We start from the raw sequence: 22379 nt of genomic DNA, 5'->3' as shown, positions 1-22379 counted from the left end.
GTGTATTCAAGTGTGGAAGCGTATGTGTATGTTTTAGTCTAAATATTAATACTACGATTTCAGCCGGATGACACAGTCTCTGTGACCGATGAATTGTAAATTTTATTATATATGGAGTGACACTACAGTAACTCAGTGCACCCTACTTTATGAAGTAACAGAAAATGTTAGGATAGACAGTAAAAACAGCATTTTCTCAGGAAATTGTGCTATTTATGCTAATACTATGGTAAGATTATTAGTTGTTTACTAAATTATTTATTTCACTTGAAAAGGTTACTTCATCTACAGGATCTATCTATCCATCCGTCCGTCTGTCCGTCTGTCTATCTGTATGTCTGTCTGTCTGTCTGTCTGTCTGTCTGTCTGTCTGTCTATCTGTCTGTCTGTCTATCTATCTACTGTCAGTTTGTCTATCTATCTACTGTCTGTCTGTCTATCTATCTATTTGTCTGTCTGTCTGTCTACAGTGTCTGTTGCCTGTCTGTCTGTCTGTCTGTATGTATGTCTACAGTGTCTGTCTGTCTGTCTGTCTGTCTACAGTGTCTGTCTGTCTGTCTACAGTGTATGTCTGTCTGTCTGTCTGTCTATTTGTCTGTCTCTCTGTCTGTCTGTATGTCTACAGTGTCTGTCTGTCTACAGTGTGTGTCTGTCTGTCTACAGTGTGTGTCTGTCTGTCTGTCTGTCTGTCTACCTGTCTACAGTGTCTGTCTGTCTATGTCTGTATGTCTGTCTGTCTGTCTGTATGTCTACAGTGTGTGTCTGTCTGTCTGTCTGTCTGTCTACAGTGTCTGTCTGTCTGTCTGTCTGTCTGTCTGTCTGTCTGTCTGTCTGTCTACAGTGTCTGTCTGTCTGTCTGTCTGTCTGTCTGTCTGTCTGTCTGTCTGTCTGTATGTCTACAGTGTCTGTCTATCTGTATGTCTACAGTGTCTGTCTGTCTGTCTGTCTGTCTGTCTACAGTGTCTGTCTGTCTGTATGTCTACAGTGTCTGTCTGTCTGTCTGTCTGTCTGTCTGTCTACAGTGTGTGTCTGTCTGTCTATTTGTCTGTCTGTCTGTCTACAGTGTCTGTCTGTCTGTCTGTCTGTCTGTCTGTCTGTCTGTCTGTCTGTATGTCTACAGTGTCTGTCTGTCTACAGTGTCTGTCTGTCTGTCTGTCTACAGTGTGTGTCTGTCTGTCTATGTGTCTGTCTGTCTACAGTGTCTGTCTGTCTGTCTGTCTGTCTGTCTGTCTGTCTGTTTGTCTGTCTTCTGAATTGTCAGTCTTAATTAGCAAATAACATCACAAATATTATTGTGTCTTGTACCAAGAACAATATTTCTCTCTTAAAAAACTTTTTTCCCCTAACTAATAAGATGTCTGAAAATCAGACCATTATTTTTAAAAGCAGGAATGTCACATCTTTAATGGAGGTGAACAAAAAGTACAAGGACAAAGATAAATTCTGCAATTTTCAGAAATGTGTTTAGAAAAAAAAATTGCAGACGATGAAAGCACAATATTTTAATTTCAATAAAAGCAAAACTTTTTTACTCTGTATAACCCATTAAAATGTCATGGTGATGAATGGGGCCCTGCAAATTAGATGATATTGTGAAAGACTGTGACAAATGTTTAAGAATAAAATGAATGCTTTATTTTAAACGTTATTTTGCATTTGCACTAGAAATCTTTCAAATAATAATGTGAAGCTCAGTATTCTGTTAATTGCCTCAGTAAGTTATGGGGACACTTAAAGTCCAAATGGAACCCTTTTCAGATAAAGACCCAATATATAGTAATTTGACTCAAAATTTTGACTCTACTCTACTACGACATCTAGCTTTGAATTAAACGTTTAAAAGCGGAATTATTTATTGTTTGTTTTTCAGAGCTTCCTTATGGCTGGGAGAAAATCGACGACCCTATTTATGGAACCTACTATGTTGAGTAAGTTCAACTGCTTGAGTTAACACACACAGTTTAATGGCACTTTGGCTCATTTTCTCACAGCTCTGTGTTAATTGGTTATATAGCTTCTGCACCATGCTCATGACGAAAAACAGCTGCTCCAGTGTTTCCTAATTCAGTTCGCAGTGTGTTTGCGTGTGTGTGCCATCATTTTTCTTGCTTAATGCACAGTCTGGGCTGAGGTGGAACTATTTATAGTATGGCTTGCTTGGCTACTCTTCCTCCCAGGACAGAGGAGAACAGCAAGCCTAGAGCCAATAATGCAGCTGTAGTATCATGTGGATACACAACCACACACTCTCTGCAACTGCATCATAAAAGCAGCACTGCATCCTCGCCTGGTGTCCTCGGATGGGATTATGGAACTTCATGTCATTGAACTGTAATCATAAAGAATCAGTTTATCTACCAACCTGCTTTGTTGGGTATTTATGATCAATGTTTATTATATACAATTAAAATATATATAGGCCTATATATATATATAATTTAAACGTTAATATCCCCTTTGGGTGAGTTTAACTTAACTGGTTTATCTTTCTTTATCTTATCCACCCAAATATTTGCTTGGAAATTGCATAATACATTGAGTGAATTTATTAGAATAGAATTGTATCTATCTATCCATCTATCTATCTATCTATCTATCTATCTATCTATCTATCTATCTATCTATCTATCTATCTATCTATCTATCTATCTATCTATCTATCTATCGTCTATCTATCGTCTATCTATCTATCTATCATCTATCTATCTATCCATCTATCTATCTATCTATTTATCGGTCTGTCTGTCTGTCTGTCTGTCTACAGTATCTATCTATCCATCTATCGTCTATCTATCTATCTATCTATCTATCTATCTATCTATCTATCGTCTATCTATCTATTGTATATCTATCGTCTATCTATTTATCTGTCTGTCTGTCTGTCTGCTGTCTGGCTGTCTGCCTGTCTGTCTGCCTGCCTGCCTGCCTGTCTGTCTGTCTGTCTGTCTGTCTGTCTGTCTGTCTGTCTGTCTGTCTGTCTGTCTGTCTGTCTGGCTGTCTGGCTGGCTATCTATCTGTCCTGTTTCCATAAAGCAATTTGTATTATTGGTAATCAGTTGTTATTTATTTTAATTTGACTTATTTCACTTATTGTACTTATTTCGTAAATAACAAAAGCTATTATTTAAATTGTGTTTTTTTATCTATAAAAAGGACGAAAGACCCATCCTCAGTAGTAATTGTACAACTGTGGGTTTTATGTTGTGGAAGATGACAGCTGAGAAGATCAGAAGCTGCATCTGGTGTAAAATTACTGTAATTTACTATAAATCTGTGTCTAGTGGCTTTTTAGAGGAGACACTTAACAAGACCATTACGCATAAAGCTTATCATTTGTATTTGTGTTGTGTGTGTGTTTTCAGGTTTAACAGACATTACTTTACCCTCTACAGTTGGTATTTAATAGGACCAAGCCAGAACCAATTCCAAGGCTGGTTTCTACTTTGCCAAACCTTGGCTTAATGTGCTGTAAGAAAGTGTAGACCTGATGTCAGCTAAACTGAGAGGGACAGTACTAGGGACAAATTCCATTTGCTCATTATACTTTGATCTGTTGAATTAATTTCAAGCTTTAGACCTCAAAAGAAATCTAAAACCAATGTCTTCAGAATTGACCTTGCATAGTCTTGCCACAAAGCGGTAATTACAAATGCCACGTCTTTACAAGAAAGCATTACCTCTTTTCAACAGAATGCCTTTTAATGGGGCCTAATTGTCTTTGTACTTTCAAATGGCGTGGTTTTTCAACAGTGCTTTTTAAAAACAGATTGAATTAACTCTGACAGCAAGTGTTGTACAGACAGTCAAAAGAGCCATTTTTCTTCCAGATCAGAGGATGCTCTCATTACTGTCTGATCTCATTCTTACATCACTCTTTTTAACAAAGATAAAGACTAACTGGGTTTCTGTTTTACTCAATGACCACAGCTTGTTTGATTTTAAATTACTTGTTGAAAGGTATTAAAATGAACACGCATGCTTTTTCTTGTATAGTGCATAACATTTAATGGCTTGTGTCAGTATTTGTTTGCTGGGGGTGGGTAAAATAATTTGCATTGATCAACCATGAGAAATCATATTGCAGGATTTTCAGATCAAGTGCACAAAGCAAGGGACCAATGGCATAACTTCATATATGCTTTAATAGCCAGTTACTAATATGGAATGTGCCATGTATGCATTGGGTGCAAGCTCAGTTAAAGAATTAATCCAAGATTGCGTATAGAGTCAAGAGTGTATATTATAAATATATTTCATTCAATACCAAATATCAATGGTTTTTGGTTGTAAAACAAGCGGTTTTGGTACAGTTTTTGCACGCCATTTGGTGGCCAATATAAAATCTGGGTTCTGAAGCAAAATCCGTTGCGTTAGAGTACCTTAGGAATACACTACATGACTATTGTGAATATTTTTTCCCTGATTTTCAGTCGACGAGTCAATGCTAGTTGCCGAAAGTCATTGCCATTCTGCAGATATTGGGCAGTCAGAGTTGACAGATTTGATAAAATAGCTGCTTTCGTAGGTATAGCTGTGGCCTATAGTGTTCCAAATCAGTTACTTATGAGGTTACATTTCAGTTCAAATGCTCCCTAAACAGGCAGAACGCTAGCTGGCTCCTATATTGAATAGTCGTGTATTTTCAAGTAGTCACTCAAGAAATTTGAACGAATCTCTATTTCTGGTTTTCTGATTGCAGTCACATAAACCGAAGGACTCAGTTTGAGAACCCAGTTTTAGAGGCCAAGAGAAGACTGCAACAGCAGCAGCAGATGCAGAGTCAGGGCTTGTCCTCTCTCCCCCTACCTACAGTCTACAGAGGTAAAGTATTACTGATATCTGAAAAATTACCTGAGGAATTTTAAGGTGTGGTACTTGTGCAAATCTGGTTAAAAACTGAGGTTCCCGACCACCCTATCTTAGGCACACTGGTGACATCATAATAACACTTATCTGCTCTCCATGCAATGGGATGTTTAACATCAAATCTGTTGGAATTGCTGATTGAGGCTTGGTGTTCATGACTATTATTATATTTCTCTTATGAGCTCAGTGTCTGTCTCCATAGAAACACTTCTAAGCTCAGACGTTGTCTTTGGTATTGTACCATCTGTGAGTGGACTTATTGTTAAGCATATTACTTTCTTACAGCCAGACCTTTGGAATAATTAGTTTTACTTCACCCAAAAATGAAAATCCTGTCAATATTTACTTCGAGCACATGTTGTTCCAAACCTGTATGGCTTTCTTGGGACACAAAAGGAGAAATTAATTTCCCCATGCACTTACATTGAGCTAAATTCAAGCTGAAAATAATAATATTCAAAAAACAAAAGTAAGACCAAATAAATCATTTAGACTGGCTTTGTGCACTTATTATGCCCCTTTTTACGAGATGTACAGTAATATAAGTATCTGGTGTCCAGAATCTGTCGGGGACGTTTCTCAAAATACCCCACAGATAATTTGCCCCTATTTGTGTGAGCAAAATCACACCGTTTTCGTGTGTGTACCTTAAAGGGTTTGTTTACCCAAAAATGAAAATGATCCCATAATTTACTCACCCTCAAGCCATCTTGACTTGGTCTATTTGACTTTTTGACTTGGTCTATTTGACTTTTTGACTTGGTCTATTTGACTTTCTGCCAAACACAATCGAAGTTATATTAAAAAATATCCTTGCTCTTCCCAGCTTTATAATGGAAGTGAATAGTAACCTAGATTTAGAAGCCCCAAAAAAGCACCTACAGAGGGGTTAATAAAGTCCTTTTGTAAGAAAAATATCCATATTTTATAACTTTATAAACTATAATCACTGGCTTCCGAGTCTAGTTCCAGGGGAAGAGTGACCTCTGACCCGACATTATGATGTAGGAGTATCGTAAGCTTAGGTGAGAGTAGTCTCCTCTCGAGGTTCAAGCAAACAGGGCTGCGCAACAAATTCAAGCTCCTATTCTCTTATATCGGAATCCTCCAACATTTCTCTGTAAAAATAATCGTTTTAGACTTCTAATTCATGACTGGTGTTTTGTTTTGCTCGAACCTCTATGCCGCGTCTCTATTCTTTAAAGCCTTTGTCTCTATTCATTGTAAATGCATGAAAGGAATAAAACAGTACTTTATTCAGAATTTCTCCTTTTGTGTTCCATGTAAGAAAGAAGAACATTCAGGTTTGGATGGGCATGAGGATGAGTAAATAATGACAGAATTTTCCTTTTTGGTGAACTAATCCTGTAAATATAGCTGTACAGTCTCTTTGAGCTATACGCATGAATGCTTCCTGTTTTCTTTGAGACTCGGTTATCAAATGAGAATGTGTCTCCTTTCATAATATGACCTTGGACTGATTATGGTTACATTTCTAGTAATAATTCCTTTTTTAGTTTATCCATTCAGCATGGTCATGCTGCTACCCACATACAGGTAAGGGGAAGAGTATGTTCAGCCAGAATGGGCGTTAACAAGAAGAACTTTCTTTAACTTGTTTCAATCCATCTTTTTGAGAGAGCATGCTGCATTAGAAACCTCCAACATACCTACACTATATGGCCAAAAGTATTGTATGTGGACAGCTGAACGCCACATTTAATTTCAAAACCATTCGCCATTAATGTTAGGGAGTTGGTCCTCCCTAACAGCTCTCGCTCTTCTTGGAAGGCTTTTCACTAGATGTTGGATCATTTCTGGAGGGATTTGCTCCCGTCTAGACACAATAGCATCAGTGATGTAACTCTGTGTTCCAATTCATCACTAAGTTTTTCTATAGGAAATTCTATATTTTTTTACAGGACCTTGAGATTGAAGCAAAAATGGATCGTAGAGAAATGAGAAATCATTTACTTGATCTGAATGCTCAGTCTCTCAGATGCTCAAATGTTAAATGTTGACCAATACAGAGCATACTCCTTTAATCCATTGGAACACCTCCACTTTCTTTAGTAGATCAATTTTGTGGTGACCGCAATTTGCAGACCGCAAGTAGGAGATGTTCCTGGATCAACATCTTTTGTTGGCACCTAACCCTATTCCTAGACACAACCCCTAACCATAACTACCCATAAACCAAAGAAAGAATAATAAAATGATTATATTCGTGAGACTTCAACTCCAACCCTATCCCTAACCCTAAATTTAGCCGTAAAAACTGATTGTTGGGAACATTCTTCCAGGACCAACAAGAATATTCAAATTGGTAACACTTTTATGTCCATAGTAGGCCAACTTTGTATCCTTCAATGCCATTTACAGATTTCGTGTGTGAGTTGAGGATGCAACCCCAGTCCTACTGTATGTCTAGCCTTAAACTCTAAAATTTCAGATTATTCGCAATGGGTGGACCAACAAGGGTGTTCAACTTGGCAAACTCACCCTAGAATTTCCTGTTGAAATGTAACTGTTCTATGTTCATAGTAGACCTACCTTATATTTCTCAATGACATTTCTCGATTTCCTGTGTGAGTTGAGGGTTTTTGTTCTCTGTAACAGTGGAGGAGAGCCCCTCCTCTGCCACCCTACCAAGGGCCAGACTGGCATATGTGGGTCCCGCTCCCGAGCGCTCTCACAGTCTCACTGACCTCTCCGAGGCCCCCCTGTACCGGGCCGGTGTGTTTGGACTGCATGGTACGTCCCTTGACCTGAGCCCCCTTTGTGCAAGGGGAGAATTCAGCAGGAGTCTAATTCGCCTGGCCTGTTTTTGCATAGTCCTTAAGTTCCTATAAGGAACATTCTCTCAGTTTCAGTGGAACCAGTGGAGACTTTTTGTTGGCTTCTCATTTTTTGGTTTTGTATTTTACTTTTTGCCTGCGCTTCCAGGATACATATGAGTACACCTACCCTGCTGAATAGACCAGCATAACTGGACGCCATCGTATGTTTGGGATGCTGGTTTATAAGAAATGACGACTGTTTCCATAAGCCAAGTAACCAACAACTACCCACTAGTCGATTTGTGAGAGTCGACAAGTCAGTTTATCTAGATTTTTTTATTTTAGCTTTAATATTCAGGCTTTCATATTTTGCTAAAGTTAATGTAGCTTGAATTGTTCATATCATTATTCCTATTAGAATTAAGATTAATATAATGTTATATTAATAACTTGTAGTTAACATCACATATTTCGAAAGAACTATACACAGATATATCTCCACTGAGTGTTAGTGCCTCAAAATCCTCTCTGAGGACATCATGCAAGCATGATACATCGAGCTTTTCATGATCCGATCAACTCCCGATAGACAAAACCAGGTGCTGCTCTTAATTTTAACCTAATATTACGGAATATACTGTTTTGCTCTAAAATATGTCAGATTACATAGGTAAAATGAGTAACGAATGCCATTTTGTGTTGACAAAACCAACAAGGGCAACCAGCTGCTCCAGCTACGTATTGCTGGTGCTTGTCTATCAGGAAGACCAGCACCAAACAAGCATGGATCAGCACAGAAATGCATGCTGGTCTTTCAGCAGGGTATTTGGACCAGCTATTGTCCCTAACAAACGCATGGCAGAAACTGCTAAAAGACTAGATTTGTCCTAGATAATGGTGAAAAAATACTTTGTTTATAAAATGGAGTGACTATGGCTGGCATATTGTAACTCCATACTGTGTACTGAAGTAGGCATCTCTTCCGTTTGAAGAAGCAGCTCTTCAGTACAAAGCTCCTTGTTTGGTGTGCGATTACAGCGAAACGGCTTCTCCAGAACAGTTTTCGAGATTGCTTTTCTCCGCTCTGAGAGAGCAGAAGAACCACTCTGCCTGTGCTGGTTCTTCTCCTGGCTTTTTTTTTTTTTTTGCTTAAGTCTTGGCTGTCCCGAGAGAAGGCCCTGGACAAGGCTAAACACTGTTGAGTGTAACATTGGAGTATGCCTAAAGAGCCAAAAGTGAGGCTTGAGCAAAAAAAAAACAAGCCACCGTGTCCCACTCTGCTCTTGTATGTTTGGCTGTAAGCTGAGCGCTTGGCCTTCTACCCACAATTCCCCAGTGTGATGTGATCTGCTGCTTTTGATGGGTTTGGATTGGCTTTTACAAAGTAACCCATTCATTTTTGGATATCTTTTGCTTGATTAAAATCTCATGTTTCTATCTGCATTTCTTCGCCCTGGCAGAGAAGCCTCTGTTCACGCGGGACCCTACGCAGCTGAAGGGCAGCTTTCTGTCTACAGCCCTGCAGAAAAGCAACATGGGATTTGGTTTCACTATCATTGGCGGTGACGAACCAGATGAGTTTCTACAGGTCAAAAGCGTTATACCGGACGGGCCTGCTGCACAGGATGGGAAAATGGCTACAGGTAAACACACACATACAAACACACACACTTGCAGGTCAATGTTTGAACTGCACTAATGTGCTATTCTCACTCAAACAGAGCTCCCAGCTGGCCAGTCTCTCTCAATCTCTGTTTGTGCCCACACTACTGACAAGGTTACGGTGTGAATGTGTCTTCTTTTTTTTTTTGGTTGATAGTGCGTTAGGGACATCCAGGGGTTAAATGCATTTACGGACAGTGTATTTATGGGCTTTGTGCATTTTCCACAGCAGGGCATGTGTCCATTAATCACAGTGGGACTTTATAAACCCTGCACCTCCAGTCCAGCCTAGTGGAAGTGTGACTGCGGCAGCATTACTCACACACACACATCAGCATTGAAATATCTCGTGCATTCAGACGGACCCACAGTGCAGAGTTCAGAATATAGTCAATGCGTCTCCCATGATGACACTTTATTGTAATATTGTTGTTGGTAGTTGTGGAAATGATCCTCTCTGTTGCTTTCCTCTCCTTTCTGCTCCTCTCTTCCACCCTTCACGCTCCCTCTGGACTCCTTGTCCTACTTGTGCTGTTTCACAGTCTCACACACACACACTCAGACAGTGCTCTGGAGGAGCTTCAGGTCTACGCCAGTTTGAAATCTTCAATTTTACCGGAGTACTAGCCGAGGAAACGTGCCCTGCGGTGGACGTTCATACAGTTCATAACCATCACCAGTGTTGTTGTATTCTTTTCATGTGATCACTGCGAAGCTGCTTTGATACAATCTGTATTATAAAAAGTGCTATATAAATAATGTATCTTTTGAAGACCCCATATAATCAAAATTAGATTTTTTTTGTTGATTTTAGTCAATGTGTGTTAGCTTTGAGGCTAATCTGTATGCTAATGTACCTGTAAATGTTGATTAAAACACACCTTTAGCTGACTTAAAATATAAATTACATAGATCAGATCCAAGTCCAATCAGATTGTCTCTCGAATGAGAATGTCACTCTAGCAAGTTGCAGCCGACTAGCTGGTAGCAAATTTTGGCACATTAAGCAATTCCAGATTATTCACTCTCATTTATCAGTATTGCTCACTAAATATATTTTAAATTATCCTTACAAATATATTTCTGACTTCTCTTACTGAAATTAAATATGATCATATAAATGTTGAATGTTAAGAATGTTAAAACGTGTGGCCATGAGACAAGGAAGTTGTTGCCTTAACATTTTCTTTTAACATTTGTTTTTTTTTTACATCGACAAAATTATCTTGTGGCCACAACATATTATCACAACAAAACTAAGTGTACAGGACCGGTCCATTGCCAGGCACTATAGATATTGAATATTTAAGTGTGAATGTTCACTCCTTCAATCCTTAAAAAAACATGGATAATTTAACACTATTGAATGTAACCTTAAAAATGTATATCTATTTTTACCACTGCACATTATAGGCATACATTTTCAGCATGTAAAATAATTGATTTAGGGTTTTATTTTTAATTCATTTAGACGAAAATTATATTAAAATTGAATATTGGCCATTGTTCCTTGACATGAAAATAATTATTGGCTAATCGTTATTGGTTTTTAATATACACCATTATTCCAAACAATTAATGTGCTATTTTTCTATTCATTAGTGGTGTTTGCTGAGGCAAATCACACTATTAATAGTACTCATATTTTTGATACTTACAAAATATAATGTGATTATGTAACACACATTTTGTTACTCCAACACTAACCACCACAATAATCTGTTTAACACCTCATCCACAAATTAGCGTTAATGTGACGTAAACCTGACATGACACTCTCTCTCTCCTGTACTCCTGGCTAAGTGCTTCCTTGATAAATGCAGAGTGCTGGGATTTGCTGCGTGACATGTTTCACGTCCTGCATCTTAGAGCCCAGCCATCCACTCCCACTATAGATGCCACCGCTGTGCTGATGTTTACTCTGCCCCTCACAGCTGTGCCTGAGTCCTCTCATAAAGAACTTAACTAGCAGATAATGAGTTGCATCAGGTGCACCAGTGTGCCGCTGAAGGACAGGAAGCACACAAGTCATATGCCTGCTGGAGGATCTCTGCATTTGATGTTTAGAGCTTCATTTTGTGCAATAGGATGTCTATTGTGTCTCAGCAGCGATGTTTAGGGGATTGTGTATTGATTGTGTTTGTTTAGAATGCCAGTCACAGAGCAGTCCTCCTTTGGGTTTGCATGCATGCACAGACATAAGATGTCTCAGACGCTGGTTCCCAAAACACCTCTTATGTTGTCTTGCTGTCATTAGTTTTACGCAGTCTTTTTTAGAACAAGACTGCAGTTCAGTTGCTCGGTTTATATATATTATATTATATAGACAATATTATATATAGTAGTTCAGCTGCTCGGTTTCATGAGGTTATACAATATATACATTAAACAAAATTATAAACGCAACACTTTTGTTTTTGCCGCCATTTTTCATGAGTTGAACTCAAAGATCTAAGACTTTTTCTGTGTACACAAAAGGCCTATTTCTCTCAAATATTGTTCACAAATCTGTCTAAATCTGTGTTAGTGAGCACTTCTCCTTTGCCGAGATAATCCATCCACCTCACAGGTGTGCATATCAAGATGCTGATTAGACAGCATGATTATTGCACAGGTGTGCCTTAGGCTGGCCACAATAAAAGGCCACTCTAAAATGTGAATAAAAAAAAGTATAGTTATTTTTTTTACCAGACATTTTTGCCTAGTAAAAATGTAAAATGTTTTAAGAACTAAAACACTAAAAATCTAGTTAAAAACACTTACAGTAAGGCATGTTTTCCACACTGATTTTTACAACAGCAACAAAAAAGAGAATACATAAATATTTAATCATTTTAATTTAAATGCCCCAATATAAAAATAATTAGCAATAAACTAAAAATATGTACTTGTATAATAATTATTTTAAATGAAATATCTTAATAAATTAATATAAATACATTTGTGAACACTTTTGAGTGATTAATGAATCATTTCGTTCAATTAATTTAAACTGATTATATTATCTGATTCATTGAAAATAATCAAACTTACTTTATATTTTTGCTATTAGTGTCAGACGCCCTATTAATACTTCTCTATTTAAATGCTCGCATACAAGTCACACCAGTCCTAGTTTGAACTTTTACAGGCTTTTATGACATGGTGTCATCATACACAAGCATACCCTATTCTAAACCAGAACAGGAAGAATATGACAAAATGTTTCATGTTCATTTTTAAGTTTTAATCTGGGAGCTGTTGAAAATATACTTGATACTAAAGAGGTAAGTTTGAATTTTAAGTGGATGATAATGTTTTGTTTGTAGGAATGTAGTGATCTGGTTTGCCCTGTGGGGCTTTGGCCCAGATTGATGCTGACATAAAGTTAGGTGTGAAGCAGTGAGGTCACACCGATATCATTTGCTCTCTGGAAGCATGTGAAATTATTGATTGGAACACCAGACGCTCTAGGCAAATGTCGAACGTATTTACCGAGATTAATTAAAATTTCTGCACACAACAGTCAGGAGGGGACAAGCCTATCGATAGACGCGTACGGCCCTGCATGAAATGTCTCCAGGAAACCAGTAACACAACAGACACGCTGTGTGAGACCTCGTGATCTTGTTTATCCCACAAATACACTCGCCACATTTGCTGGAATCTTCTCATTTCCATAATAATTGCATTTCTAATAATTCTTTGCCAGCATTGAAAGATGCCAAAATCAGGCCTGAAAACATAAGTCAAACGTTAAATCAAATGCTTTTTACAACACAAGCTCGATTTCACATTCCGGGTAAATCGAATGAGTGAAAAAGAGAAGTGAAGATCACACTTAAGGCCTGAAGTATATAGCGACACTTTAGGATTTGTGGAAGTATTGAGTAGGTCCCTCGAATTGTTCCTTCAAATTGGTGCACTGTAATTGTCACAGCTACCACCAGGGGAGACGACATGAATAAATATTGGATGACTAAAATCATTACAAATTGGGGAAAGTTTTTCACCCTGATTAAAGAAACTCTTCTTATTGGAGTTTTTTTTTTTGTCTTATAGCTTTGTTCCAAAACCTGTTTGGTTTACCATTTATTTAGCTGTTTAGGCATCGGATTCCTTTGGAAAATTCTACACAGGCAGGCTACACAAATGACATTTCTCATGTAAAGCACACAGGATATTTGATTTCTCTAGTCAAAACTAAAATACTAATGATATAATGATAAGTTCACTGTAAAAAAAAAAAAAATTTACCTCTCCAAGTCAAAATATTCTAGTGGCTGGTCACATCTAAATTTTTTAATTGGCCCAAGTGAAATTCTGTAAAACAAATTGAATTAATTGTTGCAATAGTCTGTTAACATTGGCTCAATGAGAAATAATATGTCAGACTAATTGAAAAATTTAGATGAGACCAGTCACTAGAAAATTTTGATGTAATTTGTTTTTACAGTGTTGGAACCAATCATGAACAGTTCTAATGAGATTTTACCACAATAATCAAAAATTTTTTTTTTTTAAAGGATAAAATGGCACTCTGAGGGAAAAAATACACTGAAATAAAATAAAATTGGTACTTCAGTGTTCCAACTCATTTCAACTCCAGTTGGATCTTATATCCAGTTAGATCATTCTTTAAAGGTTCATATTGAGCCCACTAGAATGAGTTCCAAATTATGATTATTATGAAACTCCATCAGCATTTCAGTTGATTACTGAAGATTTTGACTTTAGCACGTTGCTTAAGTAATGACTTATCACTCTCATAAGCACAAAATCTACAGCACACAAATAATAGAGCAGATAGTCAAAATAGATTGTTGACATTAGCATGTTGCTAAGCTAATAAATCTCTAAAGCACTCCATTAGCACAAAATAAACAGCACACACACTAATGGAGCAGAAAGTAAAAACTGATAGTTTGGAATTAGCATATAGTTAAGCAATGACTTATCACTTTCATAAGCACAAAATACACAACACAATCACATAATGGAGCAGACAGTCAAAAATGATAGAGTTTGATATTAGTGTGTTGCTAAGCTAACAAGTTAGCAAACTCATAAGCACATTACACAGCACAGCCAAATAATAGAGCAGATAGGCTTGTCAACTGATAGTTTGGCATTAGCATGATGCTAAGATAATGTTTAAACTGTCATACGCACAAAAATACACAAATAATCAATATATTATTTGTAATCAGATTGAAAAAAAGTGCTTTTTTTGATTGGATCAAAAATGTTTTGACTCATACCATCTTGGATGCATGTTGTCTCTGTGCTCATTGCAATGCATTCTGGGAATGAGGTATCTTTTAAAGAAGCATAATTATTGTTAAGGTAACTATGCCCACATTTTGGAACAGCCTTTGCTTCTGGGCTGCATATATCATATCTGCCAGAGCTAATATATGCTAATTTATCTTTCTTTCTGTCTTTCAGGAGACGTGATCGTCTACATTAATGACGTCTGCGTCCTGGGCACCACCCACGCTGATGTGGTTAAACTTTTCCAATCTGTGCCAATCGGACAAAGCGTAACCCTCGTCCTTTGCAGGGGTTACCCTCTTCCTTATGACCCGGAGGACGCAGCCAGTACCTTGCTGTCCCCCCTCGGCCTCATTGATCGCCCTCTGCTGGTCAACGGACAGAATAGCTACGACAGCTACATGGAGTACATCTCCCGCACCGCTCGCTTCATCGACCCCCTCCATACTACGTTGCCTCATCCCCACCCTGGAGACACCCACCTGGACGCCGGGCCGCTGGAGGACAGCGTCTCAATGGCATCGTCAGGAGCGGCCGGTGGAGAGCTGCTAACAGTGACCATGGTGAAAGGTGCGGATGGGTTTGGATTCACCATAGCAGACAGTAATGGAGGACAGAGGGTGAAGCAGATTCTGGAGGCGCAGGGATGCCCGGGGCTCTGTGAGGGCGATCTGATAGTGGAAATTAACCAGCTACCCGCATTAACCCTGCCACACACGCAGGTGGTGGAGCTGCTAAAAGAGTGTCCTGTCGGGGCAGAGGCCACGTTGGTCGTCCAGAGAGGAGGGGCAGGTAAGAAGGCTTATGTTTGTGGTGGTGTAGGTGGGTGTCTTGGGATTTGTGTGTATTTTCGCGGCCTTTCATACGGAAGGCCTCTTAATTGGTTGATTGGTCCATTTTGTCCTTTTTAGCAGTTTTATAATTCACTCCTCGGCTTTCTCAAAGCGCTGAGTCACACTGAAGAACGAGCTGTTTCTGGCATTGACCTTCACTGTGTGGAAAAGCACTATGGGTAAAAATAGACTCTGACACATAATTACAGTAGTGTACAAATATGCATATACCTTACCTGTGTGCTTGGTGTATTAATATCCTGCCTTCTGTACAAGGACTGTTACATAACATGCTTTCACACACACAAACACACACCTAAAATTCACCTACCAGTACACTTAAAGATCCTATGAAATCAGTTCTGTCATCACAACTCTCTGGAGATTGGTATGGTAATAGAGATTGGCATGGTAATGAATATGGCAATGTTAATGTATTTGGTCTTGGCGGAATGCAGAGCAAGTACAAAGACTTGCAATACATTGTAACATACATGATTTAACCCTCAATGCTGATCTATACAGGTGGAGCTGGGGAAGGTGGAGGGTTTCTGAAAGCGCGCTGCATACTGCTAACAGCAACACTACCTGTATTTGTTTAAATGTTGAGCCGCAGCTCATTGGTCGCTGATGCAACCTGTGCTATGTAGATAATGATGTGATCGCTACCAAATGAGTTAAACAGCCTGCACCATCTAGTGTTTCATGCCAGAACTAGGTAATATTGGAGTTTTGAAGCTTTTATCACATCTGTTAGCTTTGAGGATAATCTGCTGTATATGCTAGGCCTTATGGTGCGGTCATATTTACCATTTCTCGTCATAATTTTGTGAGCACAATCCTGTCATTTCAGTATAGGCTCAGCATGTTGCTAAGCTAAAGACCTCTCATAAGCAAGTTGGTCACCCAAATTTGCAGCTCTGACCAATAGAAAGCTGCTTGGTGTGAAATTGACTTTGGTGTGCTTTATAGATGGCTATGCTATGCTATTGACAATAGAAAGGACCTTTTTGCTCTTAAATTTTGGCCTAAATTACACTTAAGTGATCACACCTTAAAGTTGACAAAATAAATGTTAGCAGATGTAGACCTTTTAAAATGTACCGTCTTGAAATCATGGTAAAATGGAGGAAAGGCTAAAAGCTATTGACACCTTGGATATGTTCCACCTTCACTCCAGGAAAGAAAACTGCAGTCGTCAAGCCATTTCATGGAGTCTTTAAAGTTAAACTGAATTCAAAATTGATCCCAAAACGGATGCCAAACTGCTATTTTAAGCTTCACGCGTGGCAATGTGCAGTGCTTTCCAGCACACAAGCACTTCCTACACTCACGAACACCGTGTCCCAGACACCTACACTGTCTCACATACAAATTATGGTTTGCTGGTTCAGTGTCTAGCTCTCGAGGTGCAGTGAATCAATACTGGTTATTTTGCAGTGCTGTTGATTATTGCTGGTGATAACTTGTTTCTCACCCAAGACTGATTTTAAATTCTCCCCAATTAATTAAGTAATTGATTACATCAGCTATTCAATAAAAAAAAAGCCAGCTCTGCAGTCATGTTCTGTATATCTCTGATTCTTGAGACCCGGGACAACATTTTATCTGCCGTAGTTTTAAAATATATATGATAGTTTGACAATTTGGATGATAACTAGAATGTACATTTATTTAATTTGTTCCTTTTTTTATTTAAAATATTTTATAAATATATATATTTTTTTAAATCATTAAATTATTTTATTTAATCATTGTTTTATTTTATTTTGTTCACTCACTTCCCCTAAAACAACTGCCCTCAGACCATTACTCTAATATTTCAAATAGGCCTATATAATTTTTCACATCAGATACTTTTTTGTTTTGTTGTTTTTTTGTTTTGTTTTTTCAGACTGACTGACATTTATGATTATTAAAGTCAGCCCTCATCCTGAAGGCCTTATTTTGATATAGTTTTTTTTATCATTTTAGATAATACTTTATTTATTTATTTCAAAAGATTGAGCTGAAAATCAATTTTGATACCATATAGCAATTGATTTGATACCAATATTTAAATATTCTTTTTTGGAGTGAATTTAAGATCTGTATTCATATGCATTTGGCACATTAATCATCTCAGTGCTATTGGTTGAAAGGTAAAAAAAAAAAAATGCATACTGTATGTGAAAAAAATGGAAGCAAAATGTTGCACCCGAACATGTTTAGTAGATTAATTTAATGTAATTGCATGATTTTTTTTCTTCTCAGTTCTATAGCCAGTTTTGTTTCAAGAACCAGTGGTATGAGAGCAGCCTGTCCAGCATGTCAGAACCCAGAAAGCATATCATTTGAGTCTAATTGCAGTTGGAAGCACTCGCCGTTGATTTTTTTTTTTTTTTTTTTTAAGCCTGCGGTTTTAGGCCGAAATTAATTGTGAGTCATTCATGTTAGGAAATGAAAAGGCAGCAAAAGCTGATCCACATGCACCTGTCTATACTGCAGAAAAGCAGCTCGTTCAATACGTTTTAGTATTCAATACAAAAGGAAAAAGTGCTTCAATGGCTTTAGCTCTAACTGACACCCTTACTGAGAACATATAAGCTCTTTTTAAAAGCTGCTTGAGTCAGTGTGATTTATGACCCGTAGCAATCAGAGAGTCTGATGTAACACATAGAGAAAGAAAGCGAGGGGACATGTAGAATAAAGATGCAGGACAGAGAGAAGGAATAGAGATCTTAACCCTCTGTGGCAAAACTGCAACATTTGTTCTAAGCAATTCAATAATGTTGCACACTTCAAAATGCACAATAACATAATATTTTGAGAATCTCAAAACCTTGAAAGAAATGTTCAGGTCACATTTCAGCCCAATACCAAAAGGAAGGGGAAAAAAATAATATTTTTGGAATAAATAAAGTGTAATTTACTATTGCACTACTAGGTCCTATACACATACTACAATTGGATATGTAAAATGAGTATAATTTTCTTCAATATAATGTCACAATTCATCTTTGAGGGTTAATCATAAGAAAGTGGGAGGAGGTGAAGGAAACAGAGCGCTAGAGAGACATTTTGAGAGCTTATTTGAATTGTATGTCTCCTGTGTCAGTGTAGGTCAAAGGTTAACGAGAGAGACATTAAATCCTCGTTAAGCCCCAGTGATCAGTATGCTGGATTACAGCCTCTATGCGCTTTACATACAGTATGGAGAGCCAACGCACTCCAAAGCACACACTCTCATAAGTACGCATGCATAATTAAGGTGAAGGACGTTTTATGAACATTTAAAAATGTATGAATCATTGCATTATACAAAATATCAGTCCAAGAATTTGTTTTAAAGGATGGGAAAACATTTCATGAAAACATTTCACAGTTTTAAGTGACAAATAATGATGACATTATTCTGAGATTTTGGTTCGTATCTAAGAAACTTCCATTTTCAAATATGAAATGAATGCGAAATATACCTTTGAAAAGCAGGCTGCTTCAAAAGTGGGCATTCGTCTCTATTGTCAGTCAGTTCATTTGAAACGATGAGGGGTACAGAAGTCACCTTGATTATTCCTGATCGCAGAGAGGTTGTTGGTATTCATTCCTCACTTCATTTATCTTAATGTGTTGAGATTTGTGCCTCGCCAAAGTGAAGTGTAATGTAATTGCATTATGTGTGTTTGCAAGGGCACTGACGCACAACTAAGAGTGTATGTTTTGTTTCGAGTGCGTGTGGGTAGATAGATTTCTGTGCCACCAACAGAATCAGCGTGCTTGAAGGTCATTATGGTCACTTGAATCCGAATATGGCCTAATGTCCCGTACATCAGCAATCTGTCGCATTCTCATCCTCATCATCCTTGTGTGCAGACAGACTGAACAGTGAGCCCTGAAACGCTAGACAGCCTGTTGCATCACGCTACCACCCGAGTTTAACGTCCGTCTGCTCAAACATACCGTGACTGACATAAGGAGGACAGAAGATGATTTGCACAAACCAACAGTTTCTGTCAAGCCAAGTTGCAGGGTCAAATTTATTCAATGCTGCTTCCATCTGTATTTATCTGCACCTCTTCCTTTCTAGCATTCCTTTTAAAGCATTATATTCCAGGTCTTCTGAAGACATACGGTAGCTTTTATGTGCGGAAAATCCAAATTTACGCCATTCTTCTCTAGAAATCATAACATCCGAGTTTGTGAGAGAAGATCTTTTCAATGAATTGGTTTATCCCATCAAAATCAGATGATTCGTTGAGAAATCAGATCCAATGGCTAGTCAGACCTCTAAACTTCGTGTGGCCTTCAGATTAGGTCAAGAACAGTGCGTAGAGAGCTTCATGGAATGGGTTTCCATGGCCGAGCAGCTGCATCCAAGCCTTACATCACCAAGTGCAATGAAAAGCGTCAGATGCAGTGTAAAGCACGCCGCTACTGGACTCTAGAGCAGTGGAGACTCACTCTCTGGAGGGACAAATCACACTTCTCTGTCTGGCAATCCGATGGATGAGTCTGGGTTTGACGGTTGCCAGGAGAACGGTATTGCCTGACTGCATTGTGCCAAGTGTAAAGTTTGGTGGAGGGGGGGTTATGGTGTGGGAATGTTTTCAGGGGTTGGGCTTGGCCTCTTAGTTCCAGTGAAAGGAACTCTTAATGCTAAGGCATTTTGGACAATTTCGTGCTCCCGACTTTATAGGAACAGTTTGGGGATGGCCCCTTTCTGTTCTAACATGACTGCTCACCAGTGCACAAAGCAAGGTCCATACAGACATGGATGAGGGAGTTTGTGGAGGAACTTGACTGGCCTGCACAGAGTCCTGACCTCAAGCCAATAGAACACCTTCGGGATGAATTAGAGGGGAAACTGCGAGCAAAGCATTCCCGTCCAACATTAATGCCTGACCTCACAAATGCGCTTCTAGAAGAATGGTTAAAAAAAAATCCCATAAACACACTCCTAAACCTTGTGGAAAGCTTTCCCAAAAGAGTTGAAGTTGTTATAGCTGCAAAGGATTGGCCAACTCCATATTAAACCCTACGGATTAAGAATGGGATGTCATTAAAGTTCATGTGCATGTAAAGGCAGACATCCCAAATCTTTTGGCAAAATAGTGTACATGCAGTTTACCAAATAACAAACAGGCCTTCTCCGTTTTACTGATCCTGTATCCTAAGTCAATGACACGAGTCGTAGCTAACTCACACAGAGAGATGCGTAATGCCAACACTTAAAGGCTTCTCTTCAAATCCAATCAGTGGAGCAGTCCAGGAGCGTTTAGACAGCCTATTATACACCCTAATAAAACTGTCAGTGCTCCAGTGAAATGATGTGCTAGTTCTTAATGTGCTGCAATTTGGCCCCTCTGTCTCACCACTGGACACTGGCCATCCTCTCTAATTACACTAGTGCAAATGTGAGTGTCTCTTGTGAACAGTTTGGTTCACCCTCTCTGTTTCTCTTTTTTCACGCCTCTTCTCTCCATCCCTGCAGATTGTTTCTCCTCTTTCCTTTTTCTTTATATCTTCGAAGCAGGAGTCTAAAGCTAAAATCTTGAGGCTTGTCCATTGTATAACAGTGGGTTGATTGTTTATAAATGTCTCATTCATAATGTCCAGATGGTGATGTGGTTTTTCTGCCAGGTCTCTTTGTCTCTGCAATAATTTCACTGCCCCACATGTCTAGCACTCTTCACTTGTGAAAATGCCCTTGGCTGCTGATTTAAGTGCATTTTGGCATGTTCCCCTGGAATGGTTATTGGTTGGATCTGTCTTTGAAGAGCTGCTCCAGGATCCCTAACCGGAATCCACTGATTAACACACACCCCACCAGAGCGCCATCTGCCGTTTCCATGATTGGCTTATTTATAGAAGATCTTATTGTTATCAGATAATTGTTGCAATAAAATGTCCCGTGGACCATCACTATGACAGCCTTGGTATGGCAGACAGCCCAACAGAACATTGAGGATGATACCCAAAAGCAAGACAAAGGTTTCCAGAAGAAAACGATTAATTGGAGTTTTGTGGTTCGTGTCTGTTTGAGTTTGTCTTTATGCTATAGTTTTGTACTCGTTAAAACATGACAAAATCATATTTGAGCAGATTTGAGAATTTGATAATTACAGTCTTCTGAGAAACTCACATGCGTATCCAAACTTCTGTCCAATAAAATGCTATCTAATGAGAAAGTCCCTCCCCTTAATACCCAAGTCTGATTAGCATTATCAAGGAGCTAATCATGGTTCATGGCTGTGAAGTAAACTAAAGCCTTTCGATATGCATCACCACAACTTTCTGTTTAAATAGAACATACGTCAATACAGGAGAAAAAATTAGCCATGTCATGGCGTTTTGAAGGAATAGTTCACCAAAAAACAAAATATTTGTTATGTTATGCTACTACTACAAAGGTTTAGAGTTTCCCAACGTAGCACGAATATCAAACTTTTTTAAGCTTTGCCATTATGTAATATTTGTAGAAAGTTCTAGAATTTAGGGTAATACATTTGTTTGTGGACCGATTCTCCCTATTAACTTGTTGGTTATTAGCATGCATATCACTAGCATATTTGCTGTTATTAGTATTAATAAAGAACATATTAATGCATTAATCTGCATGACGATATCCTACATCCCTTAATCCTAAACCATACTTAACTGAACCACTACAACCACTGCCTTTCTAACTATTAATCTGCAGTAAATTAGTAGTTTATTAAGGCAAAAGTAGTAGTTAATAGTGAGTTTGTTCCCCAAACTAAAGTGTTACCAAATTTAGCTTTTTGGCTTGCTTTGATAACCAGAACTATAAAAGCTCGTTTAGTGTCTGTTGCTAATGGTGACTAGATATTAAAGCAGAAGTGTGTCATTTCTGTCCCATTACTATATGTTGCTCAGGATTCTCAGATATCAATCTTTAAAAAGATCTGCACATTAAGCTGTGAAGAAGTGTCTTAGTGTAGAAGCACCTACACATTTAAGCTTTATGTTATTGTCGTAAGTTCTC

At 38.3% G+C, this 22379-nt stretch overlaps 1 protein-coding gene across 1 annotated transcript in view; it reads left to right on the top strand.

Annotated features, from left to right (window-relative positions):
- The window catches only part of magi2a (membrane associated guanylate kinase, WW and PDZ domain containing 2a), a 191550-nt gene that overhangs the window by 126602 nt on the left and 42569 nt on the right, over positions 1–22379 (top strand). Inside the window, exons 7-10 of the mRNA XM_079622872.1 lie at positions 1871–1928; positions 4700–4821; positions 9107–9289; positions 14736–15353. Of these exons, the coding sequence (XP_079478998.1) occupies positions 1871–1928; positions 4700–4821; positions 9107–9289; positions 14736–15353 (981 nt within the window). The remainder of the gene's footprint in view (positions 1–1870; positions 1929–4699; positions 4822–9106; positions 9290–14735; positions 15354–22379) is intronic.

Source organism: Phoxinus phoxinus (genome assembly GCF_949152265.1).
Source record: "Phoxinus phoxinus genome assembly, chromosome: 9".
NCBI lineage: Eukaryota > Metazoa > Chordata > Actinopteri > Cypriniformes > Leuciscidae > Phoxinus > Phoxinus phoxinus.
The sequence above is the reverse complement of the archived record's forward strand: the minus strand, read 5'-3'. Positions and strand labels throughout refer to the sequence as shown.